The sequence below is a fragment of the Fulmarus glacialis genome, unplaced genomic scaffold, assembly GCF_000690835.1.
Source record: "Fulmarus glacialis isolate BGI_N327 unplaced genomic scaffold, ASM69083v1 scaffold41858, whole genome shotgun sequence".
Taxonomy (NCBI): domain Eukaryota; kingdom Metazoa; phylum Chordata; class Aves; order Procellariiformes; family Procellariidae; genus Fulmarus; species Fulmarus glacialis.
In genome coordinates this window covers 1-27,340 of record NW_009228421.1, presented here as the reverse complement: position 1 = coordinate 27,340, position 27,340 = coordinate 1, and the positions used below count along the sequence as shown (strand labels likewise).

The 27,340-nt window shown below is 36.4% G+C and overlaps 1 protein-coding gene across 1 annotated transcript; it reads right to left on the bottom strand.

Annotated features, from left to right (window-relative positions):
* Positions 1–5,814: 5,814 nt before the first annotated feature.
* On the bottom strand, positions 5,815–25,882 carry LOC104080924 (V-set and transmembrane domain-containing protein 2A-like; the record flags this gene model as incomplete). Its single annotated transcript, XM_009583471.1, has 3 exons — positions 5,815–6,436; positions 23,727–24,063; positions 25,788–25,882. Coding segments are annotated over 3 exons (509 nt in total), but the record flags the coding sequence as incomplete, so codon positions are not given.
* Positions 25,883–27,340: the final 1,458 nt, after the last annotated feature.

The window sequence follows — 27,340 nt, the reverse complement described above, 5'->3', positions numbered from 1 at the left end:
AACAGAAAGAATTATGCCTTCTGTTTTCTGTCTCTTACAGGGGAATCCAATTAGTAGGTGAAACAACTAGGATCCACATTTCCACTTTTTTGTCAGTGTTTAGCCCCATTGAGGTGATGCCACATATGGACAAAAGTAATTTCTCTCATGCCTGATTCACCAAAGAAAAAGACATTGAGGTGGTTCAGTAAACATGTTCACATTTATTTTTAATAAAGTGTGAATTCCTCCTTTTCTGTTATGGTGAATAAGCAACATTTTTGAAACCTGAACCAGTGTTGGTTAATCCAAAAACTGAAGTGTAGTGCAGGCGATAAGAAAATTTGGCACCTATTTTTTTAAGAATTATAGTTGCCAATGTTTTGAAGGGTCTGCTAAATAATTTGATATTGAAAACAATCAGCAGCAATTAACATAATCTTCTATCACAAGTAAAAAAAGAAGTCATCATCTCCTTCCTTCTCAATTTTATATACAATAATTTCATATATAGTATGTGTAACTTTGCTTAAAAATCTAAACCCCATATAATTTAAAAGGTCATAGTTATACAAGTCTTTTTAATAAGGAATGTTTGAGACTTCGCTTCTTCAAAGATTTAAATGAAATAGTTTATTTTAAGCAGCTAGTTGTCAAACCCAATCTTCTCTCTTGTTTTTCAAGTTCATGGTATATAAAAAGAGGAAAGGAATTAATAGTCTATTATGTACATTTTGGCTTCCTTATAAGCTGTCACTGTAAATAGTCTCATATATACATAAGACCTCTTTCTGTGCTGTAATGCCAATGTAAAGGAGCATTTCAATAAGTGAAAATTTCATGTGCTCCCATCTGAAGGCCCTCTGTACTGTCAGCATGATATACTTGGAATTCAGATCCAGAGTATTTATAGCTGTACGGATAAGAGTGGGTTACAATAAAACTTTAAAAGAAAATCTGACCAAAAGCCTTTTTTTTATTAAAGTGTTTGTCATATTTTGAAACTTTTGAGAGATTACTAGTTTGTGATATTCTTCCAGACTTGTTTATGGCTTTAATAGCTGTCATTCCTCATAACATTTATAACTGTATGGAAAAATATTCTTCTGAGTTGCAAGTATTTATCATTTCACAACCCAAACCAATCTGTCACTGGTAGTTACAGGGAAAATTACTGTATTTGTGAAACTTTCAGAAGAGTCCTGTCCTTAGCTGTAGGCTGACAATTAACTGAGAACTTAGAGCTGGGAAGTCAAGCTGAAACACAAAACACTTTCTCTGTTGCTCCTTCCCTGTAAACCTACAAGCAGAGATATTTTGAGGTGATAGGACACTGTCAACATTTAGATTGTTGTTAAATGAAAAGATTCTTTTTTCCCCCCAGCTTCTTTCACAACAAAGACGACATTATTTTGTCCTCTGTCACCTTGTAAGAAGTGAGCAGTAAGAAATACATTATTGTCTTGTTTTTTAGATTGAAGCATTGGCAAAAAAGAATAGCATGAAAAGGAGAAAATGAAATGATTGCAATTACACTTGATTCTCAAGAAAGCACACTTCTCTTTCTTTGCAAGTAATTCTACCAATTGATTGTGATTCATTATTACATACAAATTTAACTTTCTTCTTTGCTATTGTCTTCCTGTATTGTTTAGATGAAGAGCACTAGGAAAACTATGTATAATCTTTCAACTATATGAATGTATGTGCAAACTTCATGACTGTGAAATCAAACAAATAAATATTTAGGAAGCTCAGAACAAAAGAGTGAAGCCATTTATGGTTACTTGCATTAAGCAATTTACTTTGTGCTTAGCATTGTTTAGCTAAGCTAATCATGGAAGGTTAACCTTTAAAATTTTATATTGCAAAGTATGTGGATCCCATTCTTGGTTCTTAATGCTTTTAGCTCTGTAAACAACATTTGACATTTACCAATAGTAATGTCATGGACAAATGTTCCCCCATCCTGCAAATGACAAAGGTTTAAATTGTTTTCTCTTCCTTTTTTTTTGAGGAAGGAGTTGAAGATTGGCAGCAGTGCAGTCTTTTTTTTTTTTTTTAATGGTGAATTAAATGATATCACTGTAGAGACCATTAGAAGTTAAATGTTTAACACTGAAAAATATTAGGCAAGCATTCAGATTTTTGCAGTGGCCACTGTTTCCTCATTTTATTTGAACTAAGCAAAAATACCTTAAAGAATGAATGTGAGAAAAACTGGTTCTAGGGCGTGTTCTGGTCCTAAATCACAACAGCACTGAATTACATGCATAGGTATGAACCTCCAAGCAGTCCTATTGCTTTTGCTGTGATGCCTCGTATGTTTATATCTACTTCTGATCTTTGTCTTTGGGTAGTGCTGTAATATAAATATTCAATATTGAGAATGAAAAAGAAATAACAATAATTCCAGTGTTTACCATTCAAATTTTCTAGTACCTTTCTTAACAGGAGTTCTGAGGAACAAACAGTCAATCTTAAATTAGTCTACCAAGGTTTTTTAAATCTATGATCTGAGCACCCCTCTTGCTCTGTAAATGTCTTTGAAGAATCTACAAAAGGCAATAAAGAAAGGAAAATTCAAACATGTTATGCAACAACTTGAATGCATGAAGTTCCAGAGATTAAAAGAATATTGGTAACCATTGAAAAGGAGGAGAATTTATGGGACAGGGTCTGTAGCAGTACTAATCCTTGATAGTAGTAGATAAGTACTACAGATCTTTTTTCCATATAATACAAAAGCTGTCATTGACATTTAATGGAGTTGGAATATGTTTCTTTGAGCTTCAAAAGTCATAACATCTCAAAGTGTGTGAGCTGTATTTAGATGGCATATACCTTGAGATACACAAGTGTTTCATACTCACCCATGCTTACTCTTCTATTAAAAACAAAAACTGTTGGAACAATCTGAAGAAAGTCACATGTGAAATGAGGCCTTGGGGACACCAAGTGAGAAGCACAAGTCGTGTAAATGACCACCTCTAAACTAGACTATTTTTGTAGAAAGCTTAAGGACATTGAGTTTCGAGATATTTTGCCACTGCTAGATGTAAGTCGCCCTTTTAGATACCTCAATGGAGCTTTTAAGGATATAGTTAGGCCAGTTTTTTCTCTATTAGTGTTAAATCCAAACTAGAACTGGGCCAGGGCAGAAAATGGCAGTAGTTCCATTCCTATACCAAATATTATTCATAAATAAATTCTTAGGAAAAAAGGGGACTACTGCAGCTTAACTTCCATTTAGAGAATTTCTTGGAGCTTTGGGCAGATTCCTGATTTGAAGAATGGCTGTTAAGACGCAGCATAGAAGTTAGAAATACAGTACTTGCTCCTGTTAGGAGGTGTTGCTGCTGCATCCACACAGCTTGGCAGAAACTGTAAAGCTAGGCTCTAGATCTGCAACCACAAGGACTGGATCAGCCTCATCTGAAGAATTTGGGTTTATTATCTTGGGGAAGGGGGAAGGAGGACAACTATTGTAACCCCTTAGCATCTCATCCAAGATTTAAAGGCTTTTCAAAAATTCTACAGATTTCTTTTGTCCATTTTCTGCTGACACTGTTGAAGAACAACAGCAGATCACAATATGGCAGTTCCCCTGGTAACGTCTTTTGAGTTGTTGTATCACACTAGTCCGAGTGGTCTAGAATTCTGCTTTTAATTTCAGCTGGTTCTTTAATCTTACTTCCTAGTACATGGTGATTTATATCTAAGCAGTTAACAGCATAAAGCAAAACACAGTGTCAGTTTAACATAGTAATCAGAGGCTAACTTTAACAATGTGAGGCTAAACTGCCTCTGAAAAACGTCACTGCAGGTTGTCTATATGACTATGTGCGTACATGGAATAGTCATGCAAGATGGATGTATACAGTAAACATATGAAACACGTGTGATGTTAAGCATTTGGTTCCGGTTAAGACCAATGGAAACTGAGGCTTCTGAACTCTGCACGGGAGACTCTCACAGCATCCATAGATATCTATTTCACGGGGAAAACATAGTCTTCCCTCCAGAGCTCTGAAAGTTTGGTTCCATAGGTGTGTTCAGAAAATGAGACTTCAAAAAGCGCTGGCTCTTTTTTCATTTACTACTTCTTCGATCCACAATATTGGTTTTGATTCAGAACACTTTAACAGGGACTGTTTCTATTTTCTTTGTCAGTAGGCTGATAAACTGTTATTACTATGGAGCAGAACCTTTTCAATACACAATATTCCTAGTGGGTCATTAATTTTACGTTGAAATAAAATAACTTTTTCCCTTTTTCTCCTGACAGTTATTCCTGATTTGTCTGTATTAGACCAAACTTTTACTCTGTTTATTACTTCTAAAACCAAAGAAAGACTGACTATTCCCAGTCAAGCTTACAGTACAGAATGTATCGTTAAAAGAAATAAGATTTGCACAAATATGTTATCCTCTTCCAAAGCATTAGTGTGTTACTCTCTGATTCTATGCTACTATGTGTTCTTTCTCCTTTGAAATTAATGGGGGAAGACTTCAGACTTTTGGGCATTTTGAAATAAAATGTTAGGCCTGTAGGCCATGGACTGGTGAGATATTAAACATACTTTTTTATTTTCTTCTACATTATTTCCAAAACGAGGAGAAATCACACAGCTGACCACACCGCAGCTACTTAATGCTGCTGTAAATAGATCATAATAAACATGTGGTATACATGATTGTCTGTGCTGATAAATGAAAGGGTGTGGATTGTTCAGCATCAGTGGAAGCAGGATAACAAGAAAAAAACCTTCCTGATTGCAGCTGCAAATAGTAGCAATTTTTCCTTCCTGCATTAATGAATGTAATTCATGTAACTTCATTCAACAGCAAAATTCTCACGTTCAGTTCGCAGACATAAAGTATTTTAATTAAGAATATCAATGAGTAACGACAACCCACTTGCAGAAAAAAGCAAAGAAGGACACTTCTTTGGACATGTAGAAGGAGCTGTGATGCTAATATAGTTTACCAATGTAATAAATTCACTTTCCTAAAACTTTTTACCAAAAGAATACCCTTTAAGCCATGTTCTGTTTATTTGTCTGTTTTCCCTTTCTAACCTTCCTTTACATGCAGTATTTGACTGCAAACCTGCATTTTACAGTCTCTAGTGATCAAATCACTTCATCCTCTATAAACATCAAAAATTAAAAGAGCTTTCAGCAAATTAACTCCAACACAACATACACAAAACTAAAATAATTCATTGTCTGGAGACCAGAACAAATTTTAATGTGCATTTACAGAGTAAACAGAGGGCTGAAAGGGGTCAAACCAGTGGAAGTGAAGGTATGTATTACAAAAGCCACACAGTACTGAATTACAAACTGAAAAGTGATGTTTTGTCAAAAAAGGAAATAAAGACGTCTATTGGTGGCACGACATATAGATAATATTAAAAACTGGCTTGCATGAGGACCAAAGTATGTCTACTCTGAAGTTATATCACACAGACTGTAAGCAATTTACAGAATTTAAGTTAGTTTTGCATATACAGGAGTTGCAAAATTAGAGAAAACACACTGAAATATAGAACGCACACATAAAAAAAAGATGTATATATATAAACCTCCAAGCAGTCATCAGGGGTTGGCCTAAGTCAGTAATTGCCACCATTGAACAAGAAATAAACAAAAAAAGACAGGAAAAAAAACCCACAGGGGAAAAAGAATAATTAAAAAACCCATACAACTCAAAAGAAAATTACCCTTATTTGTTTTCCAGAAACAACGTCCTCTAGTCTGCTTAGCTGCTTTGTAGAATTTCTTTTCTCCTCCCTATTCCTCATAAAAAAAAAAAAAAAAAAAAAGGCTTTTTGATAAATTTTGTGGGGTGTTTTATTGGGGTTGATGTTAAATCACTGTGTTTTGTTTCATTATTTGGCCTCTGTTTGCTTCCAGGCTGGAACGGTTCTTTCAGCGTAGGAACCAAATGTCATCCATGGTTAATTCTGTCATACTGATGACTCGCAGGCCAACCCCTGAGAAGTCAAGGATGAGGCTTCTCCTTGCCGAAAGAAAAGGAAACTAGGTCTTGCTGTTACAAAACGTTTGATTACATCACACCAGTTCTCTTCAAGTAAAAGATCAATGATACGCCAAAGAAAATAAGATATATCAAGAAAACATGTGGTATCCTCTTCTTTTTAGAATATTTATTTATTTATTTTATTTATTTAGTATTTTTGTTTGTACTTCCTGAAGAAGGTGCTCCTTGTGTAGAGATTTAGAGTACATTGGGTGCAGAGTGGTGGTTGGAGGTTAGGGTCAACTTTGCTGTCCGCTCCGTGGATTTTACAGGCGATTTGCTCTTTGCTTTAAGAAGAGAAAGTGATATTGGAAAAAGTCAGCACTTTTAGATTAAAGCAAAGCACCCTTCACAAAGCCACAAACAAGAAGCAGGACAGAAAGTCCATGGCTTGTAGCTATCCTCGCACCTGCGGAAGAAGTTATAAGATATTCGCTCATCTTGCAGATTTCCAATGCTCCTTATAAGGCTGTTTTAAACACATACATTTATATATTTAATTAGCTCGCCAGGTTGGCTCTGGTGCCCATGAATGTCTTGGCATGCACTGCAAATAACAACACATACAAAGTATTTCAGTCCCAGGGAGGTTTTTTTGCTTTGCTTTGCTTTTGTTTCTCGTCTGTCTTTTTAAACAACGTTATCCAGTGAAACCATATATACCAAGAGGAACAAACCCAAACACCTTCCACCTCAGAGTGGTCTTTACAAAATCATTTCCAGCATCACATCATTGACTGCTAACAAAAAAGTCATCTAGTGGCTAACGAGTGTTTTCTTGTAAAATAGAGGAGATACTGGCAAATGGCTGTGCTATTTACAAGGGGGAAACAGAATGCTGAAAGGTTTGGAGTATTCATTTTTGAGAAGTATTTTCCCAGATTTTTCTTTCTTTTTAAAAAGCTATGAAAACAATGGTACATATCATTATTTCTAAAAACATTCAGAACTAGACTAATTAAACTATGTTTGCACACCAGGAACATGAGTATTTAGATGTCTTACATACCAAGTCTCAGTGCTTGATAACTATCATAAAGAATTACATTCAGAATTTGAAACATATTACTTGAGGTGAAAACAATAAATTTAATTTTGCTACACTATAAATAAAAGTTTCAATTATAACAGATTAATGCATGATTAATAGCTTTTATAGCTGTGTTGCATACTTTAAAAGGATGAATGTTATTGATGGTTACAGGCATCAATTCTATAACAAAGTAATAATGGTGTTACAAGCAGTCCATAATAATGCTGGTTATTTTTAAAAAAATATTAATAATGTATAAGCTATTTTTGCAGAGAATTTAATATTAAACTGAATGCTGGATTCCATTGCAGCCCCCAAAAGCACATTTATCTTCTCGTCAAGAATATACACAATGAAAGCAAAAAGAACTCAAGGCAAATGCTCTTTTTTTAAAGTTTTCAGACGTTTATCAGTAAAACATTTCTCTGTATCTGCTAACTATGTTTATTCCTGTCTTTAGTAAATTTTTCCCTTCAAAAATGGGGATTAAACTAAATCCCAGATCTCTGAACACTGCTTCCTTTTGTAAATACGGTGTGAGGTGTTGCATACATAGTAGTTGCCATAAAAGACTCTTAGTCCTCTGTCACATACACAAGAGCTGCTAAGTAACAGTGATATTTCAATTATCCATGTGTGAACTGAATTCCTAAGTGAATATTAACTTTTAAATAAAACATGTCTCAAAGACATTACTAAGATTTTCAAAGAAGTCCAAGGGAACTCTGAGCTTAGTTCCTACTGAACGTAGACGAGTGAGAAGCCTACTTTTCTCTTGCCTATCTGATAATGCTAGCCTACCTGTACTACACTGCAGTAGTTTGCTGGGTTCCTCAAAACACTTGTTCTGTATTAGGAACAAGCAAACACACAAGCAAATTTGCTGTAACTTCTTCTTGTGGGTTGTTCTCATACAGGTAGCATTTACAAGCTTGTGCCCAAGGGTCGAGTTCAATTTCTGGTTTTGGTTTTAATGCAGCTTGGCTTTCTTCTCTCTTTTATATAAGGTGTAAAATTTGTCATTTGACAGATTTTTATGTTTTTTCCCTAACTAGGTTAGCAGAACTTAGTTGGAACCTTTGTTAGTGTTAGATCTTTTCATGAGATATTGAATTATGTTCACTTATTTTATTCCATTTAATTTTTTTTTTTTTTTTGATTGAACTAGAGAAATACACTGCTCAAGACAATTCTAAAGAGGTCTTTGGAGATACATTTCCTCTGCACAAAATATGTACAATGCAAATAAGGATAAATACTCAGAAGAGTCTCATGGATGTTTTTTAAAAGAGCTTTTTTTAACGATTAATGGCATTATAATTTGAGAATTTGAAAGCTGTAATGTGTGGAAGAGAAACAGTATAATACAAAATAGGTTTGACAAACTCTTTCACAGTGGGAAAAGCAGCACTATAATATTTGCAGGCAAAACATTCTTTGATTTTTGTTTTGTTTTGCTTTTTTTTCAATATGACAATCTGTAGATCCCCAAGTTAGGGGTCATATATGACATACACATGATAACCTTTTTATTTGTAATGTTCAGTCTCTGTATAAATCACAATCTCCCTCCAATTCATATCACATGTTCTACACACATGTTCTTCTGTAAACAGCAAGTTTGTTTTTCTTTAACTTGCAAGGGATTTAGGTTAGAGTACATGCAGTAAGTGCAAGCTAAAGCAATCCTCAACACATGAGAAAAATTTAGGCGAAATACAACTAAAACAATTTCAGCTTCTGGGTGAAGAAAGAGGCTGTTAGGATTGTTGGAAATCACTGTCATAAACAGTGTCCTCTGTATGGTTTCGTTAACAGAATAGTATATCTTAATGTCATATCAGGTCTGTATTTACTGGCTTAATAGTTTCCAAAATGCTGTCTAACCCAAACTGATACATTTTCAGTAATATATCACCCCTAATAAAATTGACTTGCAATATACAGTGACATGTATGACTATTAGGTACACTCTCATCTTTTCAGTGATTCTTTATGAAATACAATTGTAGTTTAAATATACTCAGGTTTCTTTTTCTTTTTTTTTCTGGAGATGTGTAAAAGAACTGTATTTGTTCTTTCATGAACCCAAGTATTTCTTTAGATTTTGGAAAGGTGAAAGCTGCAAATGTAGAATAATAACATAGCAAAACCAAAAGCAGCCGCCTTAGATTTTTTCCTTTTTCTATTCTGTCATATTTGCTCATATTCTATTATTTTGGTTTCCATCTTGATAAAGGATAAGCCACCAGAAATAGTCAGAAATTTCCATTTTGACTGCGAATCTTAAAGTCATAGGGTGTTTAAATGAGAGATGTAGTTTCACTATTTTTAGGCTTAAGTCAGAGGTGAAGTACAGATCAGAATCCAAATCCAAATGTCTCGAAAGTACAGAGTATCCAAATTCAGAGTTTTCATGCAGATGTGTTTTTGGTGTACAGTTCTGACCAGGGCTGAAATAGTATCGCTGGAACTGTGAGCATGGTAATATAAGTAAAAACCTGTCGATCTAGCTGTGGATTTGCTAAATCGATTACTCATTTCCCTGCCATTTCTAACATTATTTTCTAATTAACATAATGAGAGCTAAAAGAAATTTTGTTGCAGGTCAAGAACACTGGGCAAAGCTGGACTACAATTATGTTACCCTCAAAGACAGTAACCTGGAAGAACGGTAGTATGCATGCATATATTATTTCTACATCATTAGTTAAACTCTGTTGATGTGTGGGTCAGGGATTCTCACATTTTGACCTATCAGCCACTGGGATTCAGTTAAATTGTTCCTGTGAGATGTAAATGCCCATGTGTTGTCTTTTGTTTCCTGCCACTGACATACATCCAAAAGGGCAAATGTCCATTAAATGCTTAGCCTTCTCCTGGAAACAAATGGTGTATTGCCAAATGCATGTGATCATGAGATAAGTTTCTGTGCAACAGCATGAAAGAGTAGTTCATGCCATTAAACTCTTTGAAACTGTGATTTATTCAAATATGTGGCTTACTTAAATGCTAAGAAAACAGAGAAAAAACAATAGTGATTAATAATTGTGATCTTAGTGTTTAAAATAATAAAATAATCTTGGGCACAAATGCTGAACCATATTTCATGGCTCAAAGTATATGGACCAAATAGCTAAACAACAATTTTGTTCTGTTAATGAGATTAATTTTAGAGCATCTAAGTATAAAATAAAGCCAGCAGAAGTTATAAATTGTTAGTAAACCCTAACTGATCAAAAAACTAGTTACTCACTGCATGCCTGAATGACTATAATTCCTTGCTTTCACTATGATATTGATCAGACAAAATTTGTGTAAAAATACATGGGATTTTGGGACACCAGCAGAGGAAAACAAATGCTGGTTTCATAATTTTGCTCATTTATTTTTCACAACTGGACAAAAAACTGATTTGTAAACTAAGCAGCTGCCTCAGGCCCTACAGTGTTAGCATCCACTGTTTGTAAGAGTACCTTACATGGTTAACCACCTTGGGTCTCAAGCAGTTTGCATCTGCAAGAGTTGAAGTTTAACAAGTTTGGCATTTGTCGTGCTTGCTAAGGTTTGGGAGGTCTCTGGGATGTAATACTTCCTGCACTCCGAGCCTCAATAGCTGTCAGAGCCTCTGAAAACTGGATTCTTACAGTTATGCTTACAATGAGTAGTGTATCATCATATAAATGACAGAAAGAATCTGTGAACTCAAGAGCACTGCTTTAATATTTTACTAAACATATAAGTTTAGTGAGGGTGTCCTTGAGTTTTCTTTAATTAATAAGCCACTGATCACAAGGGAAGACTAATGTCCAAGTAGAGTCCTGATTTTGTGCTGACCAGTACAGGAGAAATACAGTCAGTCACACAGAAGTCCATCCTAGATTCTCTGTATGTATTACATGATGCCAAACTATCGCTGCCTATATATGAGGGGTATATATTCAGCTTGTGCTGAATATGAGTTAATTTTGTTGTACTATGGGTTTCTGAAATCACAGAGGTGTTGAAACCTTGGAAGTTTCATTTCCCAGGAGTTTGTGCTGATATTTTCCATCTTTAAGTGCCTGGTTTGCTGTTTTGCAATGCTCGGCTTTGCTTTATAGTGTTAGCTTTGAAATAGCTTTCTTGTCAGCCCCAGTTGAAACCACATGAAATCATAATTATGCATTATTTCCATGCAAAGTAAGTAAAAGTTCATGAAATACCTGCCTTCATTTTACTGGGGATATTAATGAACCATAAGATTTCTTGGAAGAGGTTTGCAGTTTTACATCCATAAAGATAGGTGAAACCAAGTATAGTTGATTTTATTTGAAGGTTTATTTGAATATGTCTCACATGGGTTTTAAATACATACTTCCTCTCTGGCCTACCAATTGCTATCATTTTTATTCCTCTGAACTATAGAAATCACAGTTACCTACAGCTCTCCTATACTGCTGGAATATATACTGACACTCAGGAAGAAAATTTCCCTTCCACAAACGTGAGGTCCCCCTTTCCCTCCTCAAGAAAATTACTTCTCATGTGTATTTTAAGGTTCAATCACCTGCGTTTGATTTTGGGGAACTGAATGACAAAAGATGAGCAGTGAGTATCATATGCAAGCCTCACTGTAGATACTTTTGCTTGGGCTTCCAGTCCATCTTTCTCCATTGGCTGTGCAGTAGTCAGCCTAAAATAATGTGACTTGCTCATCATTGTCTTGGGCAAACATACCACACAGGGCAAATGAATTCATCTTACACACCAGAAGAAAAGTTCTGAATTTCTGACTTTTTGCATTTTGGAAGAAAACTACCGCTTCCAAATTGATGGAAATTTAGAATAAGCTATGTATTGAACTTCCATGAAGTCTACTTAGACTTTGTGTCCAGCGTGTAGCTCTGTTCATCTGCTATGTGTTCCTTTTCTGCCAATGATGCCCACAAGAGCAGATGAGGAAGGGAGATGGGATCCTAGATGGATGGTTATTCCCTAGCTTTCACTAGGTAAGGTGCGCAGGGGAACAGAGGTGTTCGGTCCTGTCATGGGGCAAAAGAAAGTGACAACTTTCCAACCCTGAGTAGAGGAGAGAATTCTGCCAGAGGTTTGAGCCACAATAACTCCTGGAGTTCTTTCTGGGCTAAGGTCACAGCCTTTAACTTGCTGCTGGCTATACCTAAAGCCATGTTCTAACGCAAACTTGAGATGGAAATACTTGGGAGACAAAAAACCTGAGGAGACTTCAAATATAGGTAGCATGTAGTAAAATGATACTTGGCTTCAGGCAGTGGTCCAGAACAAGCCATAGTAAATCTGTAAAAGGGCAATAGATAGCAGTATGAAGGGAGAAAGAAAGAAGAGTGGGACTTTGAATGACTTCTGCAATTTTACAATGCCAAGATGGACAGACATAGAATTACGGGTACGCTGTGTGAACAAACATGGGATTTTACATTCAGGCCACTTTCTACATCACCCCTTACATCAACCCATATCTAGGGAAACATTTAAACCTTGTTCTTCCTCTGCAATATATCTGAGAGTCATGGTTTTCTTTTTAATTCTTCAAACAGTGCTCTTGTTCATCTCTGATTCTTTAAGCCCTTGACTAGAACCAGGCTTCCTAATTGGGCCATCATGCACTATGAAGAAGCTAAAATGATCTCTAATGTCATTCTCAAAGATGAAAATAAGATCATCAAAATGATCTGACCCTTTCATCCTTTTACCTTGAACAGGCAGGAGGGAGGGGTGAGATCCCTAAACATGTAACTGAAATGGGAAGTACACCAACATATATAGATTTTTATGCTGTTCTGATGAAAAGAGCCAAAAATCACTGTTGAGTTTGAACACAGTTTTTCAGGAAGATGAACTGTATAGTGTAGTTGGCTCAGTCTACCTCTAGTGTAATTTTTGCTCTCTCCTATGTCCTTTATCCTGTAATTCACAAATTCCATTCTCATCAGTGCACTTCCTTCTGTTTTAATATGTAGATTTGTTTAAATTGTGTTAACAAGTAGTTCAGGACTAAATAATATTTTACGTACTAGCATGATTAGGAAATCCTGATACAGTTTTGCATTGGCTTCGTAAATGTCATTAATTTCTGTAGCAGTGATCCTAAGTTTTGTTCAAATGCTTATGCTTCTTGGAAACTTATTTTGGTCTGAAAGTAAGTCTAGCTATCTGGACAAACTATCCCATCAAAAATTCAGATTCTGAAATTTTAATTTCCCAGCATTTTCATGTGATACTGTCATAAACAATTTTAGAGTAGTAAAGGAATGATAAGTTAGAAACCCATTCGGTGAAATAAAGTGTAGATGAATTGTCTCTGCAGGTGATATGTGGGCTAAAGTGTGTCAGAGTCAAAATGATTTTTGAACCTAAGGCATACAGCTTTCATCTTTAGATATACCCAGAAGCATATTCCTCCTTCTAGCAGCTTAAAACTTTTTTAGTGCTCAGCTACTTCAAATTTCATGTGTTCAGCCAAGGATATAGTGAGTTTTTGATGTCTCTGAATTGTTTAGTGGCTGTACAACTATGACTACTTCCATCATTATATATTTAGTATATTGTGAAAGCTTTTTTGTCTTGATACTCAAACTTCCCTGACTGACTTTCTTTTCTTAGGAGAATGACATTCTGCCTACCTGGGGCTCTCAGTCACAAATGTTCAGGCATCAGCCATTTGTAGCAGATATCCTAATTCTCTTCCTCCTTTTAGTTGGTGTTTGAGCCTGCAAAGTTTTAAAGCTTTTTTGTTTGTGGGTTTGTGGGTTTTTTTTGTTGCATTGAATATCTCTTCACATGTATAAGTAATGCATTGAATTCAGCTGTTTCTATTTCAGAGAGAGAGTACTTTTTGGGAAAAGGGTTGATAAGAGAGGTGTTTGCAAATAGTCTGTGAAACACCAGTGTTAGCTATTCAAATAAAACTAGTGTGAGAAGCAGTCCAATATCCAGTGCTCACTGAAACAGTTAAAAGCTGAGGGGGAGGAGGGTAAGCTTAAGCAAATGCAGGCCCTAAATTGGTTAATTGGTATTGTTTGAGAACCACTGGCACCATGCTTTAGGACTGCTCTTATCAGCACTGGGCACCTTTCTCATCCTATCCCTGAAAACCATGGATATAAAATGTCTTAGAGTTTTTTTAATGAGTGACAGAAAAATATATAAACCAGTGCATTTCTATTTATCTGTATGATAAAGCAAATGCAGTTTTTTTGTCTGTCCTGCAGTAACACATCCTCATCCATTTACTTGCATATAGTTATGCCCCATCCAGAATGAAGGCGGGAACTTAAGCTGTCAACAAAAATTCTTCCTGAATTGACTCTTTTGTTAGTAACCGGCTGTTGTAACTAAACATGGCTTCAGCACAAATTGCTCAGCATTTTTGTAATATATATAAATGTGTGTATATTTGATATATGCCACATTATAATTAAACTGTTAACAGAGCCATTTCTGAAAGATACCATAAAGTTGCAACAAGAGTTTTATTTGAAGAAAAATAGAATCGAACTCATCTTTTTCCTCCTGTGCTTTTTGCATCCTGTTCATACTTTCATCTATCAGAAAAAAATCTTAAGTGGGATGATACTTAATATTACGCTATCATCTTCAACAGCACTGTCATACCAAGAAAAACATATACAAAGAGGGTTATTATAACATAGACAGAAGGAAAATTATCATTCTTTGTAAATATTTCAGCATAAGATATTCAATCCCTTTTCTCGCTTTTCACACCTGACACTGCTTAGGCTTATGTTTGACATACAGTCAACCTGATCTCCTTCTATTTATATCATTTATATAAGAGCTATTTTCATGGAACTTAGCTAAGCTCCATTTATCTGTACCCATCCAACTGGATGAGTCTGTTTTCTTCTGCCTGATTCCTACATGGTAAGTGTTTTGAGGCAGGGACCATTCTTCTGATCCTTTGTTTGCCTGGTGGATAATGCAGTTGTTATAGAGATTAGAACAATGCCTCTGACTAACAGAACATACCTCTGTCTAAGGGCTATGACTCACGAGCTCTTAATGGTTTTAGCTGGAACAGTTTAAGATGATAGTGCCTCCGTCTCTCTACTTCCCCCTCTTATGGAAATTAAACCCCCAATAGTATGAGTGATACAAGCAAACCCCATGCCAGCTCTTCATCTATCTCAATTTAACAACCCGATGTTTTAGTTTATCAGCTGTCATAAAGGTTTAATTTAATGTTCAACACTATGAACTGGGAGAGCTGAAGAGCAGGCACTTATTTCCTTCTGCCATCCAGGTTTGGGGCAATAACTTCTGATTGGGGCAAGGCAGAGACTTTGGGTGGCAACATTTTAAAATGTAAGAGCTAAATCAGAGTTCACAAGTCAAAGCCTTCACCCTTGCTATTACTGTGATACAAATAAAAAAATACAACATTATCACCCCTACAACCACAGTGCAGTATTTCGAAAATGGTGAATTGTAAGAATGAAACTTGAAGTATTTGTGCCGAATCCTGTATTAATTCTATCATCTCCTTCACATTCTATATTGATGAATTTTTCTACTTTGATTTCACATTTTTTTACCTTTCTCATTACAGTTCTGAGATATGGGATCGATCATAATCATGAAATGTCATTCGTCATTATTCAAAGACTCTTCAGGTATGAGATGGTCACTGATCAGTACATATTGTATGCGTGTGAATAATGCAACAGAGTACAAAATAGGTAATCGACCTGTTATTTTGGCAGAGTTTCAGACAGGCACAATGTTATTAGCCATATTCTCAAACAATATTATTCTACTAAGGGGCTTTGCAGCATCTAAATGTCTAGCTCTCTGTGAGACCTACTGCTAGTTCTTGGCTTCATAATTGATTTATTATTGCTCCTTGACAAAGCATCTTGCCCTTTTAACTCTTTTTTCAGCTGCACAGAATGAACTGGAGATGGATACTATCTTCTGTAATCATGTAGAAGTCACTTCTATAGTCATTATAGCCCTATGACTGTGATCTAGTGGCCAAAAACCTCAGTCAGTGTCACAGGCAACAGCAGCAGCTGAGAGAATAACAGCAGTAGAAACAGGCAGCAGAAGTAGCATCCAGATTTGCTATCTGTATTTTTGTTGCCATTGATGAACACACAGATCGTATGTACAAAGTGCTGGGAATGCTGGTTATGGCAGTTAACTTTCACATTTTTATTTTTCTCAGAACATTAGGCAGCTTTGTTCCAAGACAGCAGCATTTGTCAGTAGGTGGGGGAACAAACTTCAGTGAGGTGGATCAGACTGGAACACCCCCACACACAGAGGATAGCAAGTTGCACTGCCAAAAAGTATGACGGCAACTTCCTTATGATAAGGTAAAATGAAGGGTTTGGGACAGAGTCTTCTCTTCACAAGGCCAGCGGAAAGATTATCAGCTACTCTTCAAATGACATCCAGCTTTATCACCAGCAAAGCAGGATTAATTGATTATTGGTGTAGCTGTAAAGAAGGTTATGTGTCTGGAATATCTTTGAAGCTCATGAATTATTTCATCAAATGGAAAATCCCTGTCCAGAGAATAAGAAAATACAAAGAGTGTTGAGCTTTCTAACTAGTCTGTCCTAAGGTTTCAAAGACAAACACTAGAAAAAAGTTGATCAAATTTAAAGAAAAAAACACACAAAAAACCTGAAGCAGCAAAATCTACCACCAAAAATGCCCCTCCCCCTGAATCTGAATGAGCTGAAAATAGCAGTTTTCAGGTATTTTCCTTCCCTTCATTCTGCTCCCAGACAGCTTCACTGTCCTAAACTTCTTTAGGTGGTACAAGCTGGGTAAAGCTTAGATTCTTCTTATAATTCACTCTCACTTTATGAGTAGAAGAGAGTTCATCTTCATCCTCATGCTTGAGCCAATTCTTTTGCTATTGTAAATGAATGCCATTCTTTTGGCTTCAGCAGAGTTGTATCCATTCCAACCAGCAGATAATTCTACCCATTCTTTTTAAGTGATGCAAAGGATTTTCGTAATTAAGTAGGGCACCATAGATGGGAAACTTCCTGCTTCTCATCTGAAACAAGCGAAAATGTCCTCTGCTGTGCTCTATATATGTCAAGTAACAAATGGGTTGTGTTCTGAAGCAAGGAAATCCCATCAGTTATTTCAAGAGCAGGCCCTGTCACATATGCTGCAATCTCTGGTGACCCAGTGCAAGCTGCCTGATTGTGTAGCAATGAAAAGCAATTCGAGTGAGCTGACAAACAACTCATAAACAGCTTTCCCCGCCCTCCCCCTCCCCCCCCCCCATTTTTCTTTCCTGCCTTTCTTTTCTTCTCTTTCTTTACTAACTGTGTGGCCCATCTGCAATCTTTCCAGTGGTTAATTACCAAAGAATGTTATGTCAGGCATGTAGAACAGAATGACTGTGATTCTGCTACTCAGAGAACTCCTATAGGGTCCCCTACCAGATCTTTATATACCAGTTTTGTTCTAAAGGTGAGGTGAGTCTGAAAGGTTCATTTTTTAAATAGCTAAAAGAAAGGAAAAGACGTGATTAAGTGCATACATAGCAATGGCAGATGGACAGCAAAATATACTGGTAAGGTTACTAAAAGAATACGAAAGATCTCAGTATACATGTGTAGATAAACAACAATGTAGATGGAGAAAGGGCAAAATGAGTTTCTCAAACTTTGTGCATTTAGTTCCTGCTGTGTCTGTCCTCATTGTTTCTGAATTGGCTTCATAGGAGGTAAATACATAGTGCAGCATCCAAAGACAGTTTTCCATATTTTCATGCATATAACCTGTACGGTATCTGAAAAAGAACTGCTCAAGAGTAGTCCAGGCTATGTTTGAATAATAAAAATGGAAATCTGCCATGGAGTCCCCTTTCCTGTAGTAGGCTATTTCTAATCTGCCATTACCTGCTTTCTCAAATTCCCTCTTACCCCTGCTTGTGATTAGCTAAGGTTATTTAACATTTCTTTCCAAATACCATCACTTTTACAGGAATGTGTTTACAATGAGATATCAGATGTATAAGGACAGAATCCATGATTATCTCAACAAATCTGAGAAGACCGTGATTTTCTTCTATGATTCAGTATTAGTGCTTAACCATGGACATAACTAAGGATGAAAAGAATATCTTTGTTTTCAGAGAGGATATGTTTAAAACTAAGCATACCCAGTATTCAGTCTGGCATGGTCATGTGGGATTGAACAACTGCTAAAACTTGTAGAACAACAAAAATGAACACATATTGGTTGGTGAGTGCTTTCTCTTCGTAGTTTCTGAACCTGTGTTTTTGTAACAGGAATAGAAATTAATAGAAAGGTGACAGTGGTGTAGTATCAGCAATTGGCAATGGCAGTGAGGGATGGTTACAAAAAGTAGACACTATTTTGCTTGTGACAGGAGTTAGAACTGCAGATCCACAGAAAACGGTTTGTTTATTACTGGGTTCAGTTGGACTAAGCACTAGGAACAGGAGTTTAAATATTTGTATGCATTTGGTTCTATCAGTAAGTATGCACATATAAGAAATTAGGATGTGGGTTTTTTGAAAGAAACATAAAGCAGTAGCGAGTTCATTCTGCATTGGAAATCCTGGCCTAAAAAAAAAAAAGGGGTTAGCTGCTGTTAAGACTTTGCTTTGTCAATGAAGTTATTTGGAGCAGATTAGCACTTCTCAGAAGATGCTTATAGTTTCAGGGTCAACAACTAATAGGGCTAATAGGGCTACATCAATTAACATGGTTAGAATTTGTTCCATTATTTCAGAGAAGCTAAAAAATTGGAGTGGCTTCATTTCAGGAAGAGAGAACCAACGTGTAAAACAGAGACTGTAGTAAACCCAGAGATTGTAGTGTATACAGGTGTAAAATGGGATAGTCCTTGCATCATCTTTTTGCAAGAATTTCCGAGAACAGCTGAATAAGGTTCAGAACAAGAAGAACAAAACTCTCATTTGGCTTTTGTTTTAATGTAGTCCTAATGTTTCCTTAAACAAAGACTTGACTTTTTGCTGTGCAACAATCACAGTAACGGTTGGAGCCTCCCAGCCTTATGGGTACTCACAGTTTCTAAAACAGCGGCTGCAAAAGCCAAAGTCTTTCTCTTAGTGAAGAAAGCAGTAGTGTTGGTTGTCACCTTGGTGGAGGCTAGAGCAGACTTTTTGTCCCTTCACTTTAAGACAAGATGTAATATAAAAGAAAAAAAAAAAAAGAAAACCAAAACCCAAAAAACAACACAGAAGTTGGTTTATATCCCAGAAGATTCCAAATAGGACATAAAATTTGTGCTTACAATAGATTGATAATAAAAGATTCCTAGATTCTGTAGGTAAAAATGGAGGCTGAAAGGAATGTCATTGGTTCATCGGTATCAACAGACTGAAGAAATATGTTTTCGTTCTCTTCTTTTGCATTCACACCTGATGATCAGCTTCTCAGTGTGGTTTATGATGCCAAGAATCCAGGTCATTCAGTCTTAGGAAAAGACCACCTTTTCCTTTGTGCTCCTTTTCAAGTCACGCACTGCAACTCTGCCATCATCACAGGAACAGTTTTGGCATGTAGTTAGGTCAATAGTTGAATTTGTTACTTCAGGAAAGAATAAAAAGTTGCTAGAAATATGCAGAGTCTGTATGTAAGCAGACAGAAAATGGACCTAAGATCACTTCTTCATTTGTAGCTATTCTCTCTTGAGTTCTCTAAGCCTGATCTTCTTGAGTCTGAAAAGCAACTAATGGCTTTGAGTGCTTTAACAGGGCATTGGCAGAACATGAAGAGTTTGCGGGATATACATGTTCTTAGCACATCATATTCTGCAGCCCTTTGTGCTGCTATAAATGTTAAGTGACTTGAATGCTGGTAGCAGAGTTTGTCTAGATTTATATCCGTGAAACAGTAAGATTTGGTGCAGCCTGTAGATTATTTAGCTTCCTTTTACCTGAATTCATTGCAGCTCTTGGATCTCAGTTAATTGCACCATTGCTTAGAGTTACAAGGCTCTCTGATAACTCTGTACTTTTATCTTTGGAGTAAGATACGTTGTTATGAATTATACACAAAAAAAAAGTCTGTCACTCCACCTACATAGGACATTTTCTGGATATATGCAGATTTGCCTGTCAAATTACTCAGATTCCTGTTAAGCTGTGACGGCTTACTTCATTTGCTGCAGCCCATGAATACGAAATGACAGGGTCAAACTGTGTTAGCTTTGACTTTTGCTTTCCTGACTTTTTTTACTTTGAGGTAGACATTTAGTACTTCTCAGTATATTATCTGAAGACTGTCTGTGGGAGATGTTCTCTTTAGCTGTTTCTTCCTATATTGAATCTCCATTATGCTAACAATAACAATTATCTTTTTTACACTCACATAGCATTTTTCAGAGCAGCGCAAAATGCTGAATGGACCTCATATCACTTTAATTTGTCAGTCCTGGCTATATAGCTCCCTCATAGTTATCACAGATATTCTTACTTTTGAGTAAAAGAGGAGAAAGGCAGAAATATCTTTTCAGTTGGGAAATGCTGATATTTTAAAATGGCAGTGACTGTAAACTGCTTTTTTAGAGCTACCTATTTTTAAGAAATAAATGAAATTCTGCAGTGTGCTTCAGGATGGAAGGAGTTAAGTGAAGTGCTATCTACCTTTCAAAAATAAATTTTGGGGACAAATTATTCATATGATCAGAGTCAATCTTTCTTAGCTACTAATCTTTCAAGCTGAGTTCTTCAGAAATAGCTGAATACAGATTTCCCAATAATTTCTCAGTGTCATGTTTCCCTCTGTTGTAAATGTATTTTGCAATAGTCTGTGAGCACGGCTGTAAAATTTATTGCTTGCCAATAACTATGCACCAGCTCTCTAATATCGGAGAATATTTGATACAATTACCTATGGTTAATAATATTTCTCTCTTCAAACAGTGTTGCTGAAGCCAATGTATTACTCAACATGAACAAACACATCACAATCACCCCTATGTCTTTGAAATACAAACTTGTGGTTAATAATGATAAATTTGTATTCAACCATGTTTCTGTGTTCTAGGCTGGCTGGATACATTGCTTACATGTAATGGAATCACACAGCAGTCTTGTGCATGCATATATAGTTAGCATGATGTTGAAGAAGGGAAGAGTTTCTCCTTTGACAGTATAAGGAGATTGTGTTGATTGGATATCATAAAAAGAAAGACTATTACTGTCTATGATACCTCCTTTCTGCTTTTCTGAGGTCTCACAACTGATGTCTACCCTTCCTCAGCTGAAGTTGCTCCTCAAAGTTACATAGAGCTAAAAAGCCCCACTGCCTTGTACTCCCGTGGGTATTTCTACTGGTGTAGAGTGAGTGTAAAATGGAGTGAAAATCCAAATCGCACCATAGCTGGAAAATCAGCTGGAAAATTTTGAAATTTTCTCAAGTAAAGGAAAGTTATTGGTTCTCAAGAGTTAAACTGATGTTCCTCAAAAATATCACCAGTAATTACTGTGTAGCAATTGACCATTAAATTGAAATTAAGCCTAATATGGATTCTTGGTAGACTCTTTGTTTCTTCAGTAGAAGAGTTTCACCTCTGACGAATACAGCATTAATCTGTGCGTCATCATAAAACAAATGAATTAATAAAATAAATTATATTTTAATCTGTTTAATTTTTAAATTATGTATTATTGGGATTGTCTGTACTTGATCTGCAGTAATCTTTGCTCAAGAAAAGAATTAGAGATTAAGTTTTTCTTTTTTTTTTTTTTTTCTTTTTTTACAGAGACCATGTAATAACCTACTAGCTCTCAAATAACAAATGTTCAGTAATCAGGCAAGACATTGCTTGGACTAAAGACATAAACAATATTATAGATTCAATTATATATTCAAAGTGATTTAGTGGATTAGCTGTTGTGCGCACACGTTGGCCGCGATGCAGTGTGGTATAGTCTGTAGCTACATATTTCATAAACTTGTGACTATTTTAATTTCACATAGAACTGAACAGAAACCAGAGTTTTCACTTTATGGACAAGTCTGCTACTTTGAAATGTATGAGTCAAATGGAAAATAAGTGGTATATACATTTCTCTGAAAGTAAAGCCATGGTAGAATGATGATTTTAAATCAGCTGAAATATTTATTTTCTTCTAACAGCTTAAACATTTGGAAGAGCTAAAAAATGAAAGTGGCTCCATTTCAAGGAAAGAGAACTGAATGTAACTTTTAAATAAATTAAGAAAAATGTATACAGAGGTAAAATGGTGGTAGTATGTGCATCATCTTTTTAATAACAATAAGAAATTTCATATAAATAATCATATTGTTCCAATATTTAATGAAATGTATTTTCCTTATCAAAATGTTTTTCTAATAGTATGCCTGTAAGACGAAAGTGATTTCACAGTAGGTGCTGAATGTAACTTTTAAATAAATTAAGAAAAATGTATACAGAGGTAAAATGGTGGTAGTATGTGCATCATCTTTTTAATAACAATAAGAAATTTCATATAAATAATCATATTGTTCCAATATTTAATGAAATGTATTTTCCTTATCAAAATGTTTTTCTAATAGTATGCCTGTAAGACGAAAGTGATTTCACAGTAGGTGTGCTATGAAATTTGTTGTATTCCCAGTTTTGGTTTTGATGACATGGCATTTGCTAGCAGAAAAATGATGCATCAGAACAAACTAGGTTAGCTTCCATTACATACTTTAAGCTAGGTTGTGATCTCCTGCCTTACACTGGGCCCTCAGTGTAAACAAAAGTAATCCAGAAACCCTTAAACTTGCACAGTTTGTTTTCCAGAGGATTTTCGATCATTTACATGTCTCAACTTTTTATCCTGTCCATCTCTCTATTGCCATCATACAGCAGTCAACAGCTGCACCTCCTGTATATTCATGTACCTTTACATAACTGTGAATTTTACTGTATCAATGTAGAAGATGCAGACTTATATTTCTTATAGGTTATTTATACAGTGCTGTACAAAATCTTCCAAACAAAATGTGTAGTATGTTAATTTCTACGTGACAGACAACTGAGGCATTGCCATTTTAACACTTAATTAAAAGCCAATGGTCAAGCAGCTGAAGATGACAAACCCCATTCTCTGACAAACCCATGGTCTTTCTAAAGTCTACATCAATCTGGTGTATCTAAGGTCTGCTTAGATTTAGAAGTCAAGTTCCTTATGAAAATAAGATTGATACCAAAACTAGATTAATTTCACCAAATGTTAGAGAGAGAAAAGTTAGGTGACTGGCACAAATTAACTTAGAAAGAAACACTTCTGGATGGGTGTTTTTTTTAATTTATCATGCACAGCCACCTTAAAATGAGATGAGTCATTCACTGACATGCCCCTTTCTCTCCACACACACTACAGAGAAAGCTAAGCTTCAATTAGAGAGCTAACCTTGGGTGGATAAAACCAGCAGACGTAAAATCCACGTATAGGAATGTAAGGCTTTTCGCTGCTTCTGCCCAGAAACTTATTATTCAGCTTTTAGGAAGTAAGGAGATAGCAGGAGGAATAGAGCCAGAAAGAAGGACGAATAAATGAGCACCACACTCTTCCTAGTCACAACTCCCGGTTACCTTGTTGAGTTAACCTCTTTTTACATGCTGGTAAGCAATCAAATGAAAGCTCAAAATGCTTTACCATACCTGATTGTGGACTTTGTTTGGGGATTTTGGCTGCTGCTTCAGGGCTGGAGGTGGCACGCACACGCTGATTGGCAGAGTTATGGATGCTACTTGGAACAGCTGCTGAGATGTTTTTGCGAGGTTTCATGTCTTGCAACCACATTGGAGATGCCTCAAAGGCTTGCATTCGCCGAGAATGGCTGTTAACGTTGACTTTGAGAAATGCCTGGGCCTTGTATTCCTGAAGGTCTCCATAGTTGGCATCGGTCACCCTGCACTCATACAAGCCTTCATCCTTTTTCCTCACTTTTGAAATCTGCAGCTTGTGGGAGATGTCATTCCCTTGTACTTTCACTGTCTGCAAATTTGCCAGGAAAAAAAACAAGCAAACAAACATGTTGTCAGGTATTATTCTTTCTCTGGGAAGACTCTACTGATGTAGAGCCTGTCCACAGAAGTCAAGTGCCAAATTAATCATTGGTGTGATTGTGCTTACTGCAGGGAAGTTGCGTCAAGGATGAATATGATTATTTGTATCTAGAGGATGTCTGACATCTTCTTTCCAAAACTGTTTAGATGGTTTGCTCTGAAATGCAATTGGCCTCAGACAAACAACCCAAACTACTGTCCTCATTCTTATTAATGGCTTAAAATCATGAACATTCTTAATGAGCTTTCTTACATAAACCTAATATCTTTGCACTTCATTGGTTAAACCTTTCCAGTTAGCTGGCTTTATTGAATAATTCAGTTTTTTAACTAGTGCATTAACAATTTTGTTGGAGATGTTTGCCAATATTTAAACTTCTTTAATAATGATATATTAGTTTATCTTGTAGTCTTCACTACATTGAAACTGCATATTTGACATTCAATTTGTCTCCTTTGGGTGTATCCAAACCTTTGGTATTTTTTATTTATTAACCATAACAAGACAACTTGTGTCAGTTTTTTTTTTTGTCTCATTTATATAAATATGTACTTATTAGAAGTAATTTCTGCAACACGTATTCATGTAGCACATATTCAAGATCATTTTAAAAGTTGCCATCTAAAATAAGACTCCTGATTTATTTTTAATTGCTTTTAATATCTGAGGGTAACATAACATATTTTTGTCTCACATAATTAAAACACACATGAGTAAATTATGCATCCAGAAGTGTGTGATAGGTATTAAGATGCATTAGGTAAGGTAACACAGATTCCTCTCTGTGTGTTCCATCACTTTAGAAAATTTATATTTAATTCATTGAATATTACTCTCTATCTGGATTAATATTTGTTGCCCCGCAGGAAGCCAGTCAAAAGGGATTCAGTGGGACAGAAAACTCTGAAGAATTCCTGAACCTGGTTTATTTCCACCATTACATAAACATTGATGCAAATGTTGCTTTGTGTCATATCAATGACAGGCAACGAGGAGACATCAGGGTGATGAATATATGGTAGATCGCAAAAATGGAGAATTGTTAGATTGAAACTAGGCACGTGTTATTGGTGATTATACAGTGCATTGCTTCTGATAGCTTGGCATGCTTTAGTCACCAGTGTTGGCAAAGCGCCTATTCTGCCTGCCTGATAAATTGAAGAGCAATACTTGTGAATACATTATTGCTTTAAGGTATTGGATGGACTTTACAGCCTGTTGTGTTGTATCCAGCTCTGAATTTATACTTGGCAAACTGAGTTGAAAGTATGGATTGCATACTTTCAGGCATAATATATGCAATATTAATTACACAGAAAGTGTTGGATAGTTATTTAAACCATATTCAATAATAATATATCCCTACTGAACAGCTCGTATTTAGCAAAAGGATTAAAGAAGTTTCAGATGAATGGAAAGAGGATCTGTAGATCATATTCTGCCTTCATTTGCTCCCATGCAATATCTGCAAAGTTAACAGTGTTGCATAGCACTAATGAAAAACAGAATGTGTTTTGGGTTTTGCATTTGAAATTCAGAAATTGTTGCAGTCATCATGTATGCATGTTTTCAGTGTATGCCTGATTATCATTTGAAACCAATAGAAGTGGTGTATTTCAGCACAGTTTAAAAACACATTTAGTGTATTTTACCGTTTCTTCAAAGAATTTCCTAAATGCACTTAAAAGTTTGCTCTCCTCTTCATGAAGATACTTCCCAGTAGTACTAATGGAGACTATGTGTGTGCCTTCAAGAAAGAAAAAAAAGAAGGCTACATTTGTAACAAGTGTATTTAGACTGTCAAAGTGTATTTAGACTGTCAATCTAATGTTGACTTTTTTTTTATTGCAAATATAAAATGTTTTATGCAAACTTATGAAAACACTGTATGAATACGCCATTGTGAATTATTATCACACATAATGAGAGAAAGAGATTTTTAATTTGAAAGATGGGATAAGCTTTACAGCCTATACTGTGTCACAGATCTTATGGATTACTACAGGGATTTTGAATGAGCCAGTATTGATAAGGAATAAATTGGCTGCTAGCACTATGTCTAGTGGAATAGTATCCAAAGACCACATGTGGGCCTCTTTTGTAAGACAGTCTACAAATGCAACTAAAGATATGGTCCATGACACAAATTGTTTGTAGTATATGGTGAGAAGTATGGTAGCAAATGTAAGTATGGCTAGAATGTGTATTGTTTTGAATACAACATATCTGAATTCTCATTTATAAATGCCCTTCAGCTATACCTAGCTGCACTTTGACCTGATGTAATTACTTGGTTAGTTATCTGTAGGCATCTAAGAGCAGCAGAGTAAGGGATTTAACAGAAGTGATTCACCTCTATCTGTTGCTGGTTTAAGCTTTGCTGGCACTTACAACCTTGGCTGCAGCTAAAAGGCACTTCTGAAGGAATTGTGTCTGGGAAAGGGAAAACCCCTTTGGGCTCATAAGGAATACTCATGCTGCAGTATCTGCTAAGTACCTGTGTCTTTCCACTACAGTAAGCGCCACACCATGACCCCACCACCATACATTTCTTGGGAGGCTGAGGGAGGAGGATCTGAACTCTTCTGAGGTCAGGGGCTGTGGCTGGGCCTGACTCAGGATATGGGTCTGTTGAGGAAGGCATCCTTTTCCTGGACAAGGGCTGGAGCAATGTTGCTCATAATTTTGTTGAGACAACGTTCTGGTTTAATCTCCAAACGACAGATCAGTAACCCTGGTGTCAGAACCCCACTTTCCTAAGAAAGAGTCTCAGTGGCCAAGAGTGGAGATTACTCCCAACAGGGAGGCCTTGTCTAAAGACTTTCTGAGCTTTTTTCTGCCAGCGGGTATGAACGTGCGAAAGCACCCATTTAAATAGTTGCACACCCCACTGAAGGAAAGTGCAGCTTCACGGCCAAATTTCAGCCTCAAAATCAGCTTTGGAGCCCTAAGGCAGACTCAGTCCAGGGTAAATGAAAAGAAGAGGTAAAAGGATGGGTGCAGGCTGTCTGCTTCACGGGGCGGAAACAGAGCCTGCCGGAGGTCTACTGCCCGGGCCTCGCTTGCCGATGCCTTCATGCCCAGGGGTCCCCAGGGGTGTAGGCTGCGTGGGGCAGGGCTGTCCTGGCACCCTCTCCCAGGGCCGGCGAGGAAGGAGCTGCGGGCTGCCGGCCGCCTGCCCGCTTCAGCTTGCGGAGCGGATGGG